Source organism: Pararge aegeria, chromosome 21 (assembly GCF_905163445.1).
Source record: "Pararge aegeria chromosome 21, ilParAegt1.1, whole genome shotgun sequence".
Taxonomy (NCBI): Eukaryota; Metazoa; Arthropoda; class Insecta; order Lepidoptera; family Nymphalidae; genus Pararge; species Pararge aegeria.
This window is the reverse complement of record NC_053200.1, coordinates 10,600,453-10,623,753: the sequence shown is the minus strand read 5'-3', so window position 1 is coordinate 10,623,753 and position 23,301 is coordinate 10,600,453. Positions and strand designations below refer to the sequence as shown.

The 23,301-nt window shown below is 34.9% G+C and overlaps 1 protein-coding gene across 24 annotated transcripts in view; it reads left to right on the top strand.

The window, feature by feature from the left end:
• LOC120633048 (potassium/sodium hyperpolarization-activated cyclic nucleotide-gated channel 2) overlaps window positions 1-23,301 on the top strand; it is a 284,675-nt gene that overhangs the window by 229,220 nt on the left and 32,154 nt on the right. For 15 of the 24 annotated variants that reach the window (XM_039903105.1, XM_039903108.1, XM_039903109.1 and 12 more), the window contains 2 exons: window positions 2,225-2,349; window positions 3,885-4,039. In XM_039903105.1, the coding sequence (XP_039759039.1) occupies window positions 2,225-2,349; window positions 3,885-4,039 (280 nt within the window). Of the gene's footprint in view, window positions 1-1,918; window positions 2,133-2,224; window positions 2,350-3,884; window positions 4,040-23,301 lie in introns of those variants that run through there. The other 9 variants (XM_039903107.1, XM_039903112.1, XM_039903110.1 and 6 more) reach the window with 2 other exon arrangements.

Below are 23,301 nucleotides of genomic sequence, written 5' to 3'. Positions count from 1 at the left end.
AGTCGTCAAATAAAACTTAAACTCTTTGTCTTACTTTTGAGATACCTAAACTCTCCGCTTAATTCGGGTGTACTTTTGTCGTTGTCGTGGTGTGTCGTTGTCGTGTTATGTCCATAGATTTTTAAGTTTTTAATAAGCTTGCAATTAGCTGAGCTTAGTTAATTTAGCTTAAAATATCAATTTTGTCTTAAGTATGAGTTAAGACAAAGCAAGCTTTAAAAGTTTCAAATACAAAAATTAATTGTAAAGTTGTTTTACCACAACTGTCTTATTCTGTAACTTTTCTGACGGACAACATACGAAACCTAAGAAAACCCATAATATGAGCGCACCTGTTATTTACATAATATATTATGTCTACTGTAGTACAAAAAATTCTTTGGAAATAAATAATTTATATTTACAGATTACTAAATGTCAGAAAAATTACTGAATGTAGACTGGTCGTGGTCAGGCCACGTTATTAGCAAATGGCTTCTAGATCCTTAAGACGTCTGGCTAATAAGAGTGCTTTATAACCCTAGCTCATTAGAGCAAGTATTATAGCGTAGAAGTATAAGAAGGCACTCTTAATTTGGTGTTCAAACAATACTTAAGTATTATACTAATAGTAAGAATATCACCCTTAATAGCCAAATTTGGTTTTAAAAAGAGGCACTTTAAGAGGACTTCAATTGCTAAATTATTAAGGTACACTATGCCAACGAACTTTCCGAGGATCAAACGAGCAAGGTGCTTTTACCGACAAGTTATTTCTTTAAACTTTTTTAATCTGCACACCGCAGAAAATTTATATAAGTTACTACTGTTAAAAAGTTCGCTTCAAAGTAGTTTCACAATTTAATTTTTTCCATTTTTAATGATTCAAGGGTTCACATAAGAGTAATGCTTTAAATAGCGGAGTAGGTACAAAGAAAATATCTCATCAGTGATGTTCAGCTTTTCAATGGTGTTCATTTAAAATCTATACTAAGTATAATCTTGCTACAAGAAAAGTAATATAATTCACGTTCTTATTCATAAACCTCGCATACGGCTCAGAGTAAAACCTCTTCTGAAATTATCATACCTGCGTTATCAACGCGTTATTTCACACGCAACCCAGTGAGCCGTATAATACTGAGAAATCTGTCACGCCCAACTGCCCATCATTTGTATCAATCTCTTCAGTTTAGCGCTATCTGCTATAAATAATCACTTTGCATGTGCGGGTTCGATTCCCGGTTGAATTATTAAGTAACAGTCTATAGGTACTTTCTGAAGAGCATCTAGCTTCACTTTCAACAAGAATCAATTCCATTTGAATACATTTTATTCTATTTATAGTAACCTGTTCCAATTTGTAGAAGAGTTTAGAGAAAAAACAAATGATTTACAGGTTATAACGACCTGTAAATCATTTGTTCTTTCTCTTTATTACGAATTATTTATAAACGGCATCGTGGTACACATTATTTGATAGTATCTTTTTAGTATAACATACTCAGTCCATAATATTATTTGTATTATTAATAAAATGGTTTTCCGGATGACTCGATGTTATGACCACGTCAGGACAATCTATGTTGTCTCTTTCTTGAGAACCAAGGCGACGATAAGTTTGTTCCCAGGCTTTTGCTAGTCTCGCAATCTTAACGCTTTGCAGGTGTTATTTGAGAATGAGAATGGCGTCGGTATCATAAATTAAAAAAAAACCGGCCCAGTGCGAGTCGAACTTGCGCACGCAGTGGACAGCACAGGGTATGCAGATGATCTAAAATGAAGAAAGTCTACAGTACGAGTTATAAATACTTAAGAGTAGGATTTTTATAACTCTTACAATGCCTATCCTTAAGTTTTTTATAACTCGTACTGGAGATTTTTTCATTTCATATCATCTGCATACCCTGTGCATACCCTCTATGCACGCTACTACGCGCACGATATATTCCGTTCCATAAGTATATTTAAGAAAGGCAAAAAGTCATGTTTTCTGTATTGAATCATGAATGCTATAGCGGCAACAGATATAAATATCATCTGTGAAAACTATAATAGGTACTAATACTAAGTATAACGATTCAGCTTGGTGTCACACGGACTGAAAGACGGACGGACAGCGGGGTCTTATTAATAAAAACCCGTTTTACCCTGTGAGTACACAACGTTAAAAAAGTAACGGAGTAAGTTATAACAAAAATGTACATCGTGCAAAATTTAATGGATATTAAAATGTGTGTTCCAGGCGACGCCGATATGTCGCTGAAGCAGGGCAGCGGCACCGGCAAGGTCCACTTCGGTGGCTTGGACGATGTGTCCCTGTACGGCACACCCGTGGAGCCCGCACCCCCGGCCCCCGACGCCAAGCAGGTATACTTAAATATATATATATATACTACGACAATACACACATCGCCATCTAGTCCTAAAGTAAGCGTAGCTTGTGTTATGGGTACTAAGATAACTGATGAATTTTTTTTTGTGAATAATATACATAAATACTTAGATTATACATATAAACACCCAGACACCCAGACTCATCACACAAACATTTTCCAGTAGTGGGAATCGAACCCATGGCCTTGGACTCAGAAAGCAGGGTCGCTGCCCACTGCGCCAGTCGGCCGTCATATTTATAAATATTTATAACAAGTAAACTCCCAGACACTGAAAAATATTCATGTTCATCACACAAACATTGTCCAGTTGTGGGAATCGAACCCACGGCCTTGGACTCAGAAAGCAGAGTCGCTGCCCACTGCGCCAATCGGCCGTCATACTTAACTCATAATTAACGCATAATTCGCAGACTACAGGGCACTGGGCTCCTCACAGAGTGAGAAAGGTTTAGGTCGTTGTCCACCGCGTTGGTCAAGCGCGGATTGTAGACTAGACGTGCCTTAGAGAACATTTTGGAGAACTTTCTAGCATGCAGGTTTCCTCAGAATGTTTGCCTTCATCGTTGGCTGAAATGTTCACCATAACTACCACCATTCTAAGTATACTATCATATAACCGCTCTACACCTACACATACACATACTCATACACACGAGACATACTTACGAGAGTACGATCGCAACTGCGACCGGGTTTTTTTCTTTTTTTTTTTTTAAGAATCCCACGACAGTCAAACTTTGTCTGCTGGCTGCAAAGAAAGATTAATAGGTGGGCGAGTTCATAAAAGCAACTACGTATTTATTAAGTTACGCTAATTTTTAAGCCTGTAATGATAAATTAAGTTTTGTAAGTATATAAATACTTTAGGGATTTATGGTTTACAAAATCTAATATCTCTAAACTGTACAGCTAAAACGAACCATTTCAAGATATGCTTGAAATGGTTCGTTTTAGCTGTACAGTGCATAGGTAACAAATGCTATTTTTTCTTCATGCTTCAACATCTTATCATAATATGTGCCGAATTTCATTATAAAAAGTGCAGCAGGTAATACAAAGACAATCCACGAGTAACATTCACTCTCTATTTAATTTCAGTACGAGTATTGATGCATGTGAAAGGCTAGTTTAGTCTAACTAAACACAACACCATACACAAATTCCTGGGGGCAAAATACTTATGACAACAGATAGTAACATATTGACATAATATTTATGCCTACCTATACCAATTTATAGAAGAGTTTAGAGAGGATCTTTATAATAAATGATTTACAGCTCTTTATACGAATTATTTATAAACGTCATCGTAGTACACAATATATGATAGTATTTTTTTAGTATAATCAGTCAGTCACGTCAGGAAATTCTTGTGACTTACTACTTAACATTTATGGAGAGATTTATTTAGGTCACTAAATTCCTAAGGGTGATTTATCTGTAGTGAATAATAAACGATGGTATCCTATGAAACAAGTAATAACCCGAGCTCATTATCTCACCAAGCAGGGGTTCCTGCGCAACCAGCTGCAGGCCCTCTTCCAGCCCACCGACAACAAACTCGCCATGAAGCTCTTCGGCTCCAAGAAGGCCCTCATGAAGGAGCGTATAAGACAGAAGGCGGCGGGGCATTGGGTCATCCATCCGTGCAGTAGCTTCAGGTGAGTGACAGACTTTGTTTTATACCTTTCATGACCCGCAGCAAATTATCGTCCTTCAGCTAGCCTCGTTTCTCATAGGAAGCACGTTTTAGAAATAGACCAACCACGCTGCTCTAATACGGGGATTGGCATTAAAGACTTTTATCACAAGTTAGTGATAATAACCAAGACTGATGGCTGCTTTCCGAGGCACGGGGGTTTACCCCGCCAATTCCCTATCTCCGGGCTTGGTCAGAAAATTCTTTAGCACACACAATACCTAAGCATTCTTGGCCCGACCCGTGATCCGTAGTTGAATGCTAACCGCAAGACCAAAAAGGCAGACGAAGAGAATGGAGGTTTTCGGTCAGTGGAGGTTCACCTTCATCTTTATCCCCGAAATGCCAGATATATACCCGGTAAACTTGCGCTGCATTATTATATGGTGAACTGTCACTCAAAACTTCTCTACAAATATATTCGTCAGCAATAGATATTCGATGTGGAAAAAGGCGTGATAAAAGTACAGAGTTTTATATAGCAGTCCTCCTACTGCAACTCTTTACGATATTTTATAATAACATATTGAGGAAAGCAAATAGCAACCAACCGGTTGTTTGGCGGGCTCAATAATTCTCTAATAGAACTCTTTAATCAACTTGCATTCATAAAATCAAGCTATTGTTTTGACATTTCATTAAAGTATCTAAACATAAAAAGATTTTTATTAATTTACTGAAAATTCAATGAAAACATGAACATAAGTTGCGATTATGGCTTGTGCATTTAAAATATTATATTTTATTATTTAATTTATTTGTTTATTAAATAGACTCTGATAAAACTCATACTGCGTTCCCAACTGAATTTAAATTTGTACGCAATTTAATTCTTATCACAAAGCATAAAAAATTTAAGTTTTCGAAAAAACTTTTTCCTTTTATACTTAATTAAAATGGAGGTTATACGACGCGGAGTTGTGGACGTACTTTTCCGTTACATAAAATGTTACAGTTTGAAACGTTAACGCAAGCTATAAAAGTTTGAATTGCATCCATGTTCGTTGCATTTCCAGAGTCAGATGTCGTATGTCGTAAACTAGTACTTAAATAAAAGTTCCGAGTCCTTTAAAGACACCAAGGCGCCACACAAACAATATTTCTATTTAGAAATATAATAAAAATAAAGCATATGCTTATAAGAAAAAAGTTTTGTTTATATCTCATTCATATGCGTAAAATCTCCCCTTAAAAAATAAAAAAATTACGGAACGTAGGTAAACGTTCCGTATGCATTATTAATGCATTATTATGGCTTAGTCATAAGTAATAGTAATATAATAAATATTATAAATAAATAGTAAATAGTATCGTGAGCTTTTTTTAATCGACTAAAGACCAATATTTTTGTACCACATTTTATTTACGTATGACGTTAAAGCAACAAGTAAGCGCGTATGGTATTTAACGCTCTCGTACTTTTGAAGTAAAAAAAAACATTATATATACGTATACCTACCTGTTGACGAGAACAACTATACGTCGTGATTTGTCTAACTTCAAAAATAAGAATGCACCTAGGGAAGTATACCTATTGAGTATTGAAATGCGTTGTAATTAAAGCTCGTAGTTCAACATTTACTATTGTGAGCACAGCCTTGGTTATTGATGTTTAGTATTCAGAAAAACATTTGAATTAATCCAGGCGATGAATTATAAATGCTTTGGTACAGAAATAAACTTACGATAAAACAAACAAGCCAAAACATTATATTCCGTCGGTTAGGCCATGATTTGATTTATCAAAGTTCAGCTCAAAATTTAATTAGGTCCCATCAAGTATTCCCATTGACAAGGTTAACGAGGAAACCATTCAAGCTTCTGCCAAGCTTTGAATTTTTAAACTGCACTCTAAAAATATTTATGTTCTCTCGCAATTCATAACTTCTCAGGGGAATGTCTATTCTTAGCGTGGTTTTTGCACGTTAAATTTACGTAATCGTCATCATCCAGCTCATAGGAGAAATTGTTCCGGAGCATAGCGTGGTGGGTCCACGCTGCTCCAACTCGGGTTGGTGGGCTTTAACGTCTATTGTCACAAGTGAGTGATAATAACAGGGATCGACGGCATAACGTGATCTCCGAAGCACGGGTGTTGCCACCACCAATTTCCTAACTCCGGGCTGGTACTGAAAAGAAAAACACAATACCTAACAATTTATGGCCAGACTCGGGATTAGAAACCAAAGCCCTCGTGATCCGCAGTTTTACATGCCCACCACTATACCACCGGGCAGTAAAATTTACGTAATAATAAAGATATACGTTATATAAAGTGACCTCTTTCCGTCTTCGTCATATTCAACCTTATAACGTTCAACGGTTACCACGAGGTTACATGTTTGTAAAAAGAATGTGACCCAATGACAATCGACAAATAAAGGAATAGTCTATGCGTGTCAATGTTAAGAACGCATTCGGTATTGCGTATAATGGATGCAATAAGGTTTTAGCAAGAGGAATATAGTACCTACCTAAGAATATTTTTTGAACTTCTTTAGCTTTATAACTATATCTTCGTATAATTTCTGGTATCCCGTAGACTTGAGTTATCTGTCAGCGAAGATTATTCTGTGTCGAAAAAATAAATGAAATACTTTTTTTCAAACTTTTACCATTCATTTTAACAACTGTGGAAATCGTTCTTCCTTATATTCAGCAAAAACCGGAATGCAAAAAATTCTAATACCCGGGGATGCCAAAAATAGTGTCACCAAAATTTGACCTCTATAAAATTGTATTTCGCTTTAATTACTTACAACGAACTTTCAACCACTAGAATAAGTTGTTAGCTTATTAATTACCGTAAATTTAAAAACTAAAGTATCTTATTATTGACGTGACAACGTCTTATAAATTGGTTTGCCGGGTGACACTTCAAGAAACTGCGTTACGCTCCGCTCACGTTATGCGCTCACAATGAGAGCGAGTGAGAGGCACGCGCCCGCCTAAGAGCGAGAGAGACAGACATAAAAAGTGAAAGGCACGCGTCCCTTTGTAGTAAACGCTGTTTCATTGTACGCAAATGTATTGCAAGTTATTGTATGTATATTTGTATATAAATACGTATGTATGTGTAAAGGTAAAAATAAAATTTTGTTAATATGAAATTCAGTGCGAGATTCTTTGTATAAATTAATGTTTTAAATATAATTCTTTGTATAAATAAATGTTTTAAATTGTTACTATTATTTCATCCTTCTTCCTACTATACGAATGAATATTCACATTAAAATTATTTTACCACTCAAAGTCGTTGTCACGTAAAACTTTCGCCCGTATACCGACTTTACAGGCAACCAATTTATTTATAAAAAAATACGTTGAAATACTTTAGCAACGTGAATATTGTTCAGAAACTGGAGCATCCCATTTCCATTCCATTAAATAGCTCATAGGTACGTTGTAGGCACTCATCCACCTGTAAATGTGTAATGAAAAAGCTTTTTAAATGAAATTTAACGAATACACACTTTGAGTTTTTCCTAAAAATTCCGCCCATCACAAAATATTCTTTGCAAATTATAATAAAAAGATTTCTGCTAAACTGAGTTTACATTTAAATTATAGAATGGAAAAATAAAAGAATTATTTAGGTGTTTGTTTCTAACTTATGCGTAGTTAAATCAATCCTTAAATAATATCGGAAAATCAATATAATATTTCCCGATAGTTAAAATAAATCTAAATCAAAGCGGATAAGGTTGCTGGCACCAATTTGTTTGAGCGACATCATTTATTACCTAAAAAAAGATGTTTGATCACTTTGTTTGTTTTTGAAGTCTTTTTCACTTTGAGAGGAGACCTGTACTGTGAAATTGATGCCAAGCACATTAGTATTGGTTAATTGTGGGAAGGACTTCGACTTCAATTTCGGGGGGGAGGGGGGGGAGGACGAATCCCAGCACGTGCCTCTTACCTTACATCGCGAGGAAACCTGCATGCCTGAGAGTTCCCCACAATGTTCTCAAAGGTGGGTGAAGTCCACCAATCCACACTGGGCCAGCGTGGTGGACTACGGCCTTAAACCCTTCTCATTGTGGGAGGAGACCCGTGCCTTGTAGTGGGCCGGTAATGGATTGATGTCATAATAAATAAAATACCTATATATAAATCAGTAATCAGTCCTCTCAATAATTTTAAGCAGTAAGCGTACTGGTGTTATTCAATTTTATCAGGCATATAATATTATTATGGAAACGTTTAAAATAATCTCTGAGATCTAGTTACTGCCGAGGTGACAGCTTCCGGTCGGCTAGGCTAGCTCGATCACGATTAGATACCTACCTATCGATTGGATGTCCGTGATTCGCACTGGTTTATGATTGAACATAATTTATTACGCTTTCTACACTAAGTAATCTTTTATTAAAAGGCTAACAGCTCGCCCCGAAACAAGACCTTGCATTATATTGTGCATTTTTATATAGACGCATATTCGAAACCAAAATATTTATTATTTTATTAAAATGAGTTTATTATGTCAAATAGACGAATTTATAAACTCATACAGCGTAAGTGCCTTTTAACTGACTTTTACTTGTTTTACAGGAGGGCAAGAAAACTCTCGGAGTCCTAAAAACCAGATAGTCCAATTTTTACTTAATTTTATTTTCCTAGAGATCACGGTGTAGGATAACGCAGTAATTTTTTTATACCTTGGACTTTTTCTATTTACTTTTCCTCTGTGTTGAGTAGAACAAAAGGAAATGTATTTTTTATTCATGTATTGATTTTCATGCATTGCGTTAAGCGATTTACGATGCCCCGTTTCTCTAAAAAATGTAGACAATTCCGTAGCGTCTAAGCGCTCAAGTTTAATAAAAAGTCCATCTAACTTTCTTTTGCATTTGTTACCGAACCCAAAGAAGTATGCATTTAAACTTTTGAAACGAAAACATGCACCACTAAACTTTGAGCGGCCAGCCTGAAAGTTTCCATGAAAACGCTACCAGTTCCTCGCGTTGTTTATTTTTTAACCAGATGTAGACAATCTTCCAAAAGCTAAATATGATAGACACATTTTAAAAAAATATTACATTAAAAAATATACTAGTCTTTATCAAATCTGATTCGATTTGGAATCTTTTTGTTGTTTTAGTTGATCTTATTTAAATTATGCTTAGATATAATGAAGATTTTTGAAGGAACTTAGTAACGATGACAGCTAACTAGTACAAGACAAGATGCAATTTTGTATGGCCTCGTGATTGCTTCACATCACTCGCTTGTCTGTCTGTCTATCCATTGTTTATTAACACCGACAGTAGGTATGATTATTCGAATATATTCGATACGTTTTGAAGAACATTTGGCGACTTTCAGCTTCGCGCTGCCGAGCAGCGAAAAGTTATTGAAAACTACATTTAAAACTTACGTAACGTAAAAATTTATGTATTCAGCTACACAATAAATAATGAAATATATCGCTTACGTTATTGTTAATAACATCGACGAATAGGTACACTACAATTCCATTGAAAGACATAAGAGACTTATTAGTGAAACAATAGCGCACCGGAGTTCGCATAATAACCACAATGCCTTGTAGTGATCTATTATACGTGTGTACACTTTAGGACCTAAATAAAATATAGATCACGTGATACTCATAGGGGTATACATTATACAATATGTACTTTTATATTAATTACTAGCTGTTGCCCGCGACTAAATCATCAAAAAACCAAATCAAACACAGACGGTGTTTGATTTGGTTTTTTGATGTGGCATTCAATTTAGTTGTAGTTCAAAAAAAAATTGAAGTATTCAGTATCGCTTAGCTTTAAATGAGGGGTTTGCTGCTTTCCGCTGAGGAGTTCTGTCCTCAATCTCCAACCAAATTCATCAGATCTACACAAAGTTTGGGCAAAATTAAACGCATATTATAACCTCTATAGTACAAAAATAATTATTTCAATCGGTTATAATTAATTAAGGCCCAAAAAGTTTACTTAAAATAAGAATAAACACATATAAAATAGCATGTACACCAATCAAGCCGCTAATGAAAAAAAAATATATGAATACTAAAAAAAGGGACAGAGAGATATTGTTATTCTTCTTTTGAATGACATGTTATTATTGACGAGTGGATAACAGGAAGAGAAAAAATTACCCAATGTGCAATGTTTTCGCACTTTCCGGCATTCGGTTCAGCTAAAACATAGCATGTAGTTAAGCTTTTAATCCTGATTTAATAAAAAATAAATAATTTAATTTTTATTTAAAAATAGGTGTAGTCAGTGTCATCATATTCCTCGACTTTCAAACACTTCGACGATGGCCACCGACTATGCCTTTTTGTTAAATAAGATCTTTGTTATTAAATCAGGGTTTGAAACTTTTTATATCCAACTTGCTTAGTTAGGTATAGTTTTTATGCAGCCCAGTTTTAGATTTGTATAAACATGAAATTTCGACTGCAGATAAATGTTTCAGATTTTTCCCTTAGTGCTGTGGTAATACAATTGTTTCCTTCACCATCTGACTTCAAGTTTGTCTTACGCGATTAGTAAACATTTGGTTTAATATCATAACAAAGGCTTTGTCGTTCGGCGGTACAAACGTACAATACACATTGTTTCTTCGAAGCGCAAATCGTGGTAAACACGATCCTGCGTACGAGTATAACCGGATTAGTAAAAATCTTAGTAATGTATAAGGCATGGGCGGCAAACCAATTTTTGACAAGGCCCAGTATAAGCCATCAAACTTCGTTGTCTTGTTTGGAAAGTGGTAAGTAAGGGAAGTCGACATGTCAAGATCTTTGGTTAGATTTCCTACTCATGCCACCATTTTTAGGTTTTGTTGGCCGGCCAAGGTGTTTTGCAATAAAAGCACAGAGTTTGGAAATTGACATTGGCTACTGTTATACTCCGGAAAGCACGTTAACTTTTTTAGGAATCGGTCCAGTTTATTATCACAAACTTGTGATTTTTTTTGTAAGTTAGGTACTATAACAGCGTCTAATGCACTAAATGAGACGATCTGTCTTGAAATGTTTATCTTCCGCAATAAAGACCGCGCTATGGTTGTCGAGGTCCAAGATGACTCCGCAGTCCTACAATTAGAGTTCATATTCCATACAAATTTTATTTTTCTTGTGCCACAACGTTTATCAACACATTTATGCACATAAAATATTTTTCACTCCTCGCGCTCTTAAAGTAATTGTTTATGATAGATGAATTAAAGCTGCATTAAATAATAAGTATAACATTCATTTAAAATGTAGTAATTGAAAGATTTCAATAGTCGTTAAAATTGTAGAACGTTTCGTAAGCTCTCGGTTCAGGACCCAAAGGAATCTTTCCAGCTTTCTTTCATAATGGAATGGGAGAAATAAACGGTTCAACTAAAGGAAAATTGAAGTAATTAAATGCTATATACAACAATAAGATTATTTGCGTAATTAATTAATTTGAATACCTTAACATAAATAGGCTAGTATTTGCCTTACAAATGGTATGTTAGGGCTGCTACAAAAATAAGATGATATTAGCCCTAAGCCATAAGAGCCGTTAAAAGAGCATGGTAAATAATCTACCACTATTTCTATTAATGCAACCAATTGACTTGATTTTTGGCACAGAGTTTGTTGAAAATACGAAGAGTAACTTGGTCTACTTTACACACGGTTTTGATTCCAGGAAAACAAACGGTTCCCACGGATTTTTAAAAACTCATAATAAACGCGAAGAAAGAAGTCTGGCAACAACTAGTATTAAGGATATTTAAAAAAGCACGTGCTCACTTTATCTCCTACAAAAACAGAGTCTGGGGTTAGGCATACGCCTAATACGATAAGTTTATCATCTAAAACCTTTACAAATTGTTAAACGGCCTCTTCGTAAAATATGTATTTAATTGTATAACTTTCATTTATATTATTTGCCAACGGAACCATCTGTTCTCGGATCTATGTGTCCCGCCCAGCATATTATATTAAGTAACTAGTATTATATAGGTAATTTCGACAAGCGTGCTAACCTTTTAAAATGGGAATTTCTCATCCGTTCCTTCCTTGTACAAACTCCGGCCCATATTATTCATTAAAATAAAATTACATTAATGCATGAAACTAGAAATTCTTTTGCTATCTGTTATTACAAGAAAAAAGAATAAATACCAGAATTGCCGCATTATTTGCGTATATCAAACAAACCAAGCGTTAATGATTGAAAATTGATGTGACAACCCTAGGTCCCGACAGCAGTAGGTATTGATTATTCATCGGCATTATTTAACGACTCGGAAAACGTGGACGGTGTGCGTAAAATCTAAAATTCATGTCTGTTCTGAACATCAAAGAACGGTGAGATGTATCAAGTACGATTAGCTTATCTTCCTCGCACGTTTATGAACAAAAAATATCCGTAGGTACCGACTTTTTTGTATGACTATAACGTAATATAGAGAAACCATATTCTTCTACTGAAAATACCTCAGATGAAAATACAAAGGAAATAAAAACATATCAACTGCAACTCTCGATAAAACATTGTATTTACCATAAATGCAGATGTGAGTTTGTTTGTTTGTTTGTTTGTTATGCTTTCACACCTTAAGTACTACAACCGATTACCATAAAGTAAAGTCGAAAACAAAATGATAGTCGTTGTCACATGAACCATAAACATGAAAATATAAGTATAAAAAACAACAAGCAAATTACCAATTTAAAAGCAGAAAATAAATGTTTTCTATATTTTCTTAATAGGTGCTAAAAAATTACAGAATAATATAGATATATAGTATAAATTACGAGGGATACAGTAGGTAAACGCAGGCGGTGCTTTCATCTTGTACAAAAAGAAACACAATAAAAGTCCTTAACTTGAGACTTCGACAAATAGGATAGGTCTCTAAAAATAGGTCTTTTGTAACCCAATGAAATTAAAGAAGTGGGCGCCTCTGTGCATTCAAGTCGTAATTATGTAAATAACTACACTCGTCGACAGTCAGTCTCCATTTATTTCGTAATCAAGTAATCCTTTAGTCCTATACACGAGTCATGTATTTAGCTTGGATGACCTGTCTGGCTCAGCGGCTAAACTCCAAAGGACTGCCTGTGGCCTCTTCCTGGATAGTGCGAGAGTGTTTTAATAGTAGGTACAGTGTGCTACTAGTGTGCTATATTGGTATACCATGAAAATCAAGCTTAATTTGCTAGACTCCGCGGAAAGCAGGAGAATTTGTATTGTGTAATTTATAATTTCTTCAATCCTTATACTCCACACCAAACAGATCTTCGGCAATGTACCCTCTACACACGTTTCGATCCGGAGCATAGCAAATTACGCTTCATTTACATGGTATATCATGGAATTCCGCAAAGTAACGCTTCCAATGCTATATTGGTTATTACACACGAGGCTGTATTATGTGTTAAGAGCACATAAGAGTTCTATTACCGCAACTAATATCGCACCTGTGTTTCATAAGACGTTTTTTCGTGCCTAGCGTGTGGGGATGGCATGAACAACACACTGGCTAGAAAAAAAACTCGAAAGGACTTAACTTTTAAATAGTTATGTTCTCAGAAAATTATTTTTTTCACTACATTTCGTGCCAGCCATAGCAATGTCCATAGGGAAACGGAAAATTGTTGAAAATGTAGAATTCAATTGAGTTGGATTTGAACAGTTATACAACGGTACAGATAAGGGTAATAATAGCGTGTTAAAAAAAAAAGGTAAATTATACAAAATATGCATCCGCAATCTGTAGAGCGTAATTACTTAAACGACAACGTTATTAAGGTGGCTTTAGAAACGCTCACAAAGCCAGTGATCTTCTATCCAGATATATCAGGGTCATTGCCCCGTCAGTGTTACATCAGGGTCAGAGAAAAAATAGCTTCAGAACTTCTGTGTATACCGTGCGATTTGTATCAACTCGTTCACACACCAATATCAGAGTCCTTCCATAGTCTAAAACATGCTTTGGCTAATCCATTTTTTACTTTCTGATTCCTATCTAAGTTATTGGATATCAAAATTTCGATCTAATTGTTTAGATTCGGGCAACCTGATTCAGATTTTGCCTACTTTACTTATTTATTGCAACATTTTTACTTGCGAGCCTTACTCACTCTTTTAGTTTTATTATTTATAAATGAATGAATGCACTTTTATTGTACACCAAATAAAAAAAATAGTTACAGAGATATCAATTTATTAGAGCAAGGGGGTAGTTACAATTTGGTGTCTTTATCGCTACATTGCGATCTCTTCCAGGCAACCAAAGTCAGTAAACGAAACAAACACAGATATTGTAAGTACCTATAGTGATGTATATATAGTAGGTGAATTCAAATGCATTTTAACATACCTATCGTTATTGATCAACATAATGGCGATATACAAATTGGAGCAATTATTTCTGATTGACGTCAGAAATCAGAATTATAGGTCAATCTGCGTCGTTACATTAGCCGCATTCTGAACTTAACTGTGATATTTATAAACAAAAATAACCTAAGTAGTATGAAATAAGTTTACAAAAAATATATGTCCTTCGAAAAAATTATGATTTTTAGGGCAGTGCCTTATACGTTATTGCCTCTTTGAATTTTTAGGTTTTATATAAAATAAATAAATAAATATACTACGATAATACACACATCGCCATCTAGCTCCAAAGTATGCGTAGCTTGTGGTATGGACTAAGATGACTGATTAATATCAATAATATTATGAAAATTAGAAAAAAGACTTTCGCAGAGTATAGCAAATTAAGCATCCAAACTCAATATTAAAAAAAATTCTGTCGCAAGTTTTCTTTTTGAATTGTTTTGGATAACCTCCAAGATGCAGCAAAAAATTTCAGTATCCATACAATTGGTAGATACTAGATACATATTATGATAAAATGTATGAAACTTGTATGAAGTTGTGATTCAGATCTGTTTTGTGACCAAGTGTTGCGCAATGCAGAAATGAAACTGGAATAATATACCTATGTATATTTTATTTATTATTCTACGCTTTGTTGATGTGGTTATTGCATGTTAGATACGATCGATTCTGATTTTGTATTAACTTATTATAATCATAAACTCAATATACGTAAATTGAGCTGTATTTAGCCTTAATCACTTAAAAGAATAAACTACAACATCAGTAATTATTTCGCACCATTGTATGCTAAAGCAGTATGTATTTCAGTAAAAAATTCAAATGAAATAACGTTTATTATTCATTCAAATACTATGTGAAACAAAAAGTAAAAGAAGCCTCTTCGCAATCAGTGCATTCATTGTGTAAAAACTTAAAGTAACCGTGCGAAAAGTCAATATAACTTTTAATATTGGTAAAATTGACAAGTGTTATTAATATTTATTTTTAATTATATTATTTTTTATTGATCGACCACTGAGACTGAAAAGCAACAGCAGATTTGGGCCCCTTGTCTTCTCAATGATAAGAGATATTAAACCTTAAACTCTTTACGCTGCTGCACCTGCAGTTAACTGAAATTTATTCAATACAATTATTAGCGATTTAATTTCAATATAGATATCTGAGTTCATGTTAACACACAACATAATAAAGTAAATTGATTATTACGAATTGATTATTAAAAATTATAGGTTTAATATTTATTTATCTATTGTATCCAGACTGTATATAATACATCATCATCATTATATAAACAGATGGAGTCCACTGGTTGAAATAGGATTTTGTACGCATTTTCAAATTCCACTGTATTATGTGCCGCTTATGACCATCGTCGCTCTGTGACTCATGTACCTATGTGAGGCGACTGTGGGAGGTTTACCAATGCTAAGTTTTACAGTGCGGGGTCGTTACTCTAGCACCTTGAGACCTAACATCCATCAGTCTTCCTAGTAAATAACTAGCCCTGGTGATTTTACGGATCACATTTTTTCTGATTTGACCACATTACTAAACTCTACACGAGTAACGAGTACGTGGGTTTATAAAGAGTACAGTCCTCTTTATCCTAATGTCATTCTTTATTGTTAGTCTAAGCGAAGCTGTGCGGATCGAGTTCGAATCCCAGCACGCATTTCTAACTTTTCTATCTTATGTACGTTTCAAGTAATAAAAATATCACTTGCTTTAACGGGGCAGGAAAACATGGCGAGGAAACCTGCATGCCTGAGAGTTCTCAAAGGCGCGTGAAGTCTACCAATGCAAACTGCACTGGACCAGCGTGGTTGTCGTCCTAAACCCTTCTCATTGTGGGAGGAGGCGCGGTCTACAGTGGGCAGGTTATATGATGATGATGATGATGAAGATTATTCTTTTAAGCTTTATTAACGTAGAATACAAAAGATATGTAGAAATGAACTCCTATAGATACAGTATTCTAGCCTCCACAACATGTTTATCAGTCGCCAATTACTCTGAGACAAGTAATATATATCCCGTGAAGACAGAAAGGAATTAGGAGAAAATTAGGAGAAAAGCTAATTTATTTCGTATTAGACAGATAATAATTTCAAACGCCGACAGAAAGTTAATACTAAAGCCTTGATAGTATTGTGATTTCTATTATATAAGAAAAATTACTGATATAGATATTTTTGCAGCAGATCACAAATCTGTTTTAACAAGACTTCTTTAATTCTGCCATTCATTTTATTCTTACTTAACTTAGTTTTAGTTTATTACGAAAATTACTAAGGACCATACGGTATAGCAGAGTACACAATAAACACTCCTCCGCTTTCCGCGGGTTTCGTACGAGGTGACTAAGGGAATATAACGAATAATGGGCAGCATCTATTGCGATTACTAACCCGACTTCCTATCATTATAATTATGGGAACACACTCCCGCTGGTCGAGCCCTTAAACCAGCAGTGGTCTGTGTAAGGCTATTGACGGTTCTATAAGTAATTGGAGTAACATGGTCACAATATATGTCTGAAACACGCTTAAAAGAGGTTTCCGTACGTAGAAACATAGTTATTTCCGCGTTCGTACCTGCACTTTGCCAACGCTATTACTATTCTGAAAATAATACCTCCACTGCATATTATATCTGTAAACAAACAGTTCAGTCGGAAATTAGGAAGAAGCCATCATAAACCTTTAACTTTAGTACCCATGATGGGTTACACAGATAATATCCTCTTGTAGATACTATTCGGACGTAACAAGATATAAAAGGTAAAAAATGCCGGGATCTGCCTGTACCTGACCTTAACCTGCCTTAGCGCGTATTTTATTCACAATGACTGTCTACGTCGGTACTGAATTGAATATTTTCATGCTCTGGGATCCATGTCCGAGTCTGATTTATTTAAAATGTATGCAGATAATGTAGAAATGCATTCGGCCAATCGAGTGTATAAACTAGTAGCTTCTAATATCTTCATGTCCCTCACTTTTTTTAAAGATCCATATATGAAGGGGACCAACGGGGCGCTACTATAAAGCTGTAAGTTTGTCCGCATCTCTAACTTTCCGAAGTGATAAACGTTTTTTATTTTATTATTTTAATCAAGTAAATATAACTTGCTTTAACGGTGAAGTAAAATATCGTGAGGAAACCTGCATACCTGAGGTTACCATACCATAAATTTCTTAAATTAAATTAAAAAAAAAAATCAATAAACTAGCGAAAATAGGTCGCATAAAATAGACGGGCAATAATTCAGCAGATATTTCTTGATTCCCTTAAATAGTTTCTCGTGCAAATAATACGATTATGTGTCCATGACGAAACATAATATTGTAGTTTATATACTAGACGTATGATGATTTTGCCAATTAGTGCAATTGAACCGTAAGACAACTACAATATCCAGTTCGAGTACAGTATATTTAAGCCCGTAAAAGAGTCTTGGCTCTTAACGATAGTCTTAAATCTGTGAGACAATAATGTAAAAAGAATGAAGGTAGGAGTCTAGACTGAGTTTCTCAAAACTCGTTTGCGTGTTAATTATTGCTGGAAAAGTCAGCGGCAAATACTAGCACAAATTCATAACAAAAAATTATATTTAGGTTTTGTTTTCGTTTAACTATAATCTAAATCATATAATGGTTTAAGAAATATCTTAAATTTCCTACTCGTGATCCACAGTTGAACATGCTAACCGCTAAACCAATGAGACAGTTTTGATGATTGAAATATAATATCCTATTGAAAGAAATTTAAAAGAATATTTGAAAAATAATGTAATTACATTTCGATTTCCCTGCAATATTCTTCCCCTAAAGAATGTGATCAATCACATTTTTATCTACATAAAGGTGATAAATGGACGTAATCAAGTACTTAGTTATAGCACAAAAGAATCTGATTTCAAAGGCTATGGCGAGAAGAATTTTGTCCCAACAATAAAATTATTATTGCTGCCTTGACTGTTAATAACATAGTTATAGAACTATCTCTATATAAATATGATTGTGACCTTTAGATGACCGTGAAAATGTCATGTTTAAGAATATTCAAAACTCTCATTAACAGTAGTAAAATATTTTCTTTATGAATTGCTCAAGTTCACGTCACAAATGAAATCTCTAGTGTAGGTGCTTCGCAAGCACGCTGAAAAAGTATTCTGTGCTGAGAGTTTGTTACTCTTCCTTCTAATTACTTTTTTTTTTAACGAACGTGTTTTTATACCAACTACTTGCATTGATTAAAAATATTGTATAGAATGGAATTACGTGTTACAGAACACTAACGTATTTTATTCCAGATTGAGATCTTTTTTTTTTTTACATAAATATTTTTTTTTAAACTAATGCTCATTAAATTGAATTTTTTTTTAAAAAACTTCATTAATCTTTGTCCTACATTGCTAACACTAGACAGTTTTAAACCGACTTCAAAAAGTTACAATCCGGATGTTTTTTTTTGGGTATCCACAGAATTAAGAACATACAGAAACTGTGTACACGACTAATACTGAATTTTTGGTCACTTCATACCATTTAGACGTTGAGAGTAATTATTTTACCTCTAATGTATATAAAAATTTACCATAAAATAGGAAAAAGTTGTAAGCTAGCAGCATTTCGCGGGTGTCGAGTGAGAGGCAGTGTTATTGAACACAATGCACTGCATGCAATAATGGCTGAATGAGGGAGTATCTTCTTAATTATGTGTATGTATCTATCTTCGGGCATAACTTCGTCCTATATAAGACGAATTTGCAACAAAACTTTTTGAAGTAAAACTTCTTTAGGCGGAGTAACTCAGATGTTTTTCTGAAAAATGAAAAAATGCTTTATTGTCAAAAAGAATAACAAAACATAATCAAAAGTACTTAAACATAACACATAACATATTCTGACGCTTACCTCAGACGTCTGTGTAGTTTTCGCTATTTAAAAATAATATTTTAAATTGACCACTCTTCTCTTCTCTCTGAATTATACGCCAGCTAGTGGCAAATATCATAATCAATAAGGATTATTTATTTCCAATATTTTCAAACTGATCAATTTTGAATAGCAAAGAGAATAAAAATTAAACAGTTTAAAAAAATTTAAATTGCAAAGTTTTTTGAAAATCTCTAAATATACTTTTGTAATAAATAAATTATTAATAAATTTTCTGATGATTGCGACATTCTATAATATTAAATGACAAGGTTATAAAGACATGCGCTGACCTAACCTTCAATTTTCTACTCGCAATTATTCTATTTAACAAATGAAAATATTTATAAAATGTGAAAGTGATATTAATGAATTTTAAATATAATATAAAATGAAATAGTGAATATTAAACTAAATGGCGGAGTCCCAGGAACATTTTAATCTTTCATCAATAAATAATAATAGTTTTACTTTAATCGCGCGTAGAGGTTACACGCACACACCTTTTTTCTATTCGAACGGGGTTTAACCCGAAATGGTCCCATTTAAATTTTATTTAGATCTGAGATGATGAAGATTTCGGAGAAAGACAACGGAACTCTTCAAAACATAACAGCCAATAAACCACTATTGTAGCTGTACAGATATTAAAAATATCTATCTTGTTGTATTCCATTGATTAGCGCTTCACATTTGTTTAAGGACAATTTGTTTAGTGTATTTTTAATAAAGGACGTTTTCGAAATGCCTAGTTCATTGGCATTACGCTGATTCCTATCAGATAAACGCATGTATCGTTATTTTCTTCTAGCCAATTACTCGATTACCTCGTAAATATCGTTCTACTAATTTCACAGACGTATAGTCCGTCTCTCGATATGCAATAAAGGGCCGAACTGGCAAAGTTTTAATTAAATACATTCAGTTTATTGCCTGTGTGCTTATTAGAGCGAAACCGTTACGTATCATTTTGGTATTGCGATCTGGACAACACGGATTGTTGATAACTTGATTTTTTTTATTCGACTACAAGTTAGCCCTTGACTACAACCTCAGATGGTTGTAACCAGTGATGATACAGTCTAGGATGGTATCGGGCTAAACGGGTTACATTAAACCCATACCCCTAATCGGTTTCTACGTCATCGCACCGGAACGGTAAATCGCTTGACGGTATGTATTTGTTGACAGGGTGGTAACTAGCAACGGCCAAAGCCTCCCGCCGGACCCAGACCAGTAAAATTAAGAAATTATGAATTTCCAAATTTCCCCTGGCAGTCGTTCTTGCTTGAGAGGTTTTTTTTTTTTATATATTTGAGGAACGAGGATTGAGGGCTTCACGGCTATTTCGTGGAATAGTTATACCCACGTTATTTCTAATTGTTATCTTACCTAAAAGATGGAAGCACTTACCTCGAAGAGGCATAACTTCTATAGGCTCATATTATATTTGCTACTAGAAATGGAGAGTAGAAACTATGTTAGTTTCACCTCTCTAACTCTAAGTTAAATTATCTTATAACACGCAAGTCTAACATAATCAGAATTATTTATTTGCGGCTTACTACACTCCTTAAGAGTCGAGGTCGCATAAAAGATGCTGTAAGCAAAATCTAGTTACCCACAGAGTTACGGTCTACCACTTAAATATTGATAAAGCAATCTTGCTTTGAAATCGCTGCTTCATAATAAGTGAGAGTCATCTTGTAATTATTAACTTAACGCCTTTTAAAAATAAAAGTGGACAGAAGACCTTCATAAGCTAACAGAAACACGTGTTAGCGTTTCACTTGTGACAATTTTCATCCACGTTTCTGATGGTGTCAGACGTAAAAGTTTTACGTTGAAGAATGTAAACATAAAACTTGGGTTCTGTAAGTTAACGTAAGCACGTCTCAGTTTGAGATACCTGATCATAGCAGATTTCCATCAAATCTGAAAGTAACCAAAGGCAAAAACTTTACTCCGATGCAACGAAGTAGCAGAACAATGCGCAGCATACCTTGGCTTCTCAGCATCATTCCCTGGAGCACTCGGCCACCTGGACGGCCTGCTAGGCTTCTGGTGTAAGCTCGACTGACTCGAGTGACCCAACGGGAAACCATACCAGTGGTTCTACGCATAACGGAAGTGTCTGGCCTACTAACTGGTTTTTAATTATTCAAAACCTTATTTAGGAATTCTTAGAACAATCAAAGCGACTTCCAAAGCTTTTGACGACCACTCTGGCGCAGCGGTCAGCAGGAGCAGTTTTTGGGAATTAGAATTTCTGGATTCTCTGGTCTGGTCTGGTGAGAGGCTTGACTCTTCCAGCAAACGCGTACCGCCGAGCAATTTAGTGTTGCGGTACGACGCAATATCCCATTAGGGGCATGTGTTTAATATAACTGCTAGCAGGTTAGCCCGTTACCATCTTGGACTGCATCATCACTTACATCCAGGGTAAATTGCAGCCATAGTCTAATTTGTAGTGAAATAATTCTTGACGAAATTGTTTCGAAGCAAGAGTGTTAGAGACGGCGTAAATAAATGGGGTGAACCAGATAAAATAGCGATCCTACAATATTAGCAGAACCCTCGCTCGGAGGAGAGTTAACGATAAACCAGTCGCATTGCATAACCAGGACAAACAAACAAGAGACCAAGTGTGGGAGTGGAGTGTAGAAATCCCTATAAGAGGCATCCAGAAATCATGAAAGGCGTATATTGGTTCTGCAAGAGTTCTGCGTACCTATATTGAGGAACTTAGCAAACATAAAGTCCTTGACTCTATACCCAGTTAAGCGAGCGTGGAAATTAATTTTCCAATATCAGCTTGGATCTTTGCGTTTCCTTTGTTAGGAGCTGACTTCTTGAGCTAAAACTTGAATAGTTATCCGCGTTTCGATCTTTGTAGACGGTACAGTGTGTTATTATCATAAGGTCAGATCGCATTCAAACACATGCCAAGTAAAAATAGCATTTATAAAATTTACTTAACTAACGGCTTATTTTTCAACAACTAAATAACCCGCCTGAGCAATTTCAGATAAGCTATCACATCGATTGAAGCAATAGTCTTAAATAAATATTGTGTAGGTTATACGGAAGATCATGTTTATCACTTTTTTTTAATTTCCTTAATTGTCATGCGACACTTAGCTACGGTTTAAATTTCGAAATCTTCATCTTAGGAATATCGTAATTTATCGGGAAGTTAGTTAGAAATCGCAGGTATAAACGTGGTCATATAACCTCCTCTGTTTTTCTACTAAAATTGTTGGGAGCGCGTTTTCGTCGTTTTTCATTCAACTGAATATATCGATAGAAGTTTTTGACAGCCTAGATTAGAGGAATTAGTGGGACGGTTGAATCTGGAATACCGATGTTGGAATAATCCTCTCACTCGACCACTATCATAATCCACTTACGTCCAATCTGTTCTATAACTTAAAGCATCAGTTATCTAAATTAGATTTAGAACTATCCCATATGAGTTGTAATTAAGCTTTTAGAAGCAAATTCTTCTTAAACCCATGTTACCCCCGTGATAGGCCTACATGAATAATTTGAAATTCAATTTAAATGTACTCGTAATTCAAAACGATTGTAAGCGTGCAAAATGTATAGTAAAGGTACTGTGCCGTTGTTTTCCAACAAAACAAGTGTAGTTACTTAAAGCAAGGCACGGAATACTCCTTTTATGAGCCATTGTAAGCTAGCGACGACGTCTAGAAACATAAACTCGTACCACCCCGTAATAGTGCTGGTATGTAGGCTGTGCACCGATTGGAGAGTATGTTAATCAAATCGCTTAGATCAAACTGCTTTCTGCGAACACGTAATCGCTGAGAATACACCACATGGTGCGGTTAGTTTATGGTGCATCGCGCATTAAAAGGATTTTTTTTAATCCGTTCAGAAATGATTTCGAAACA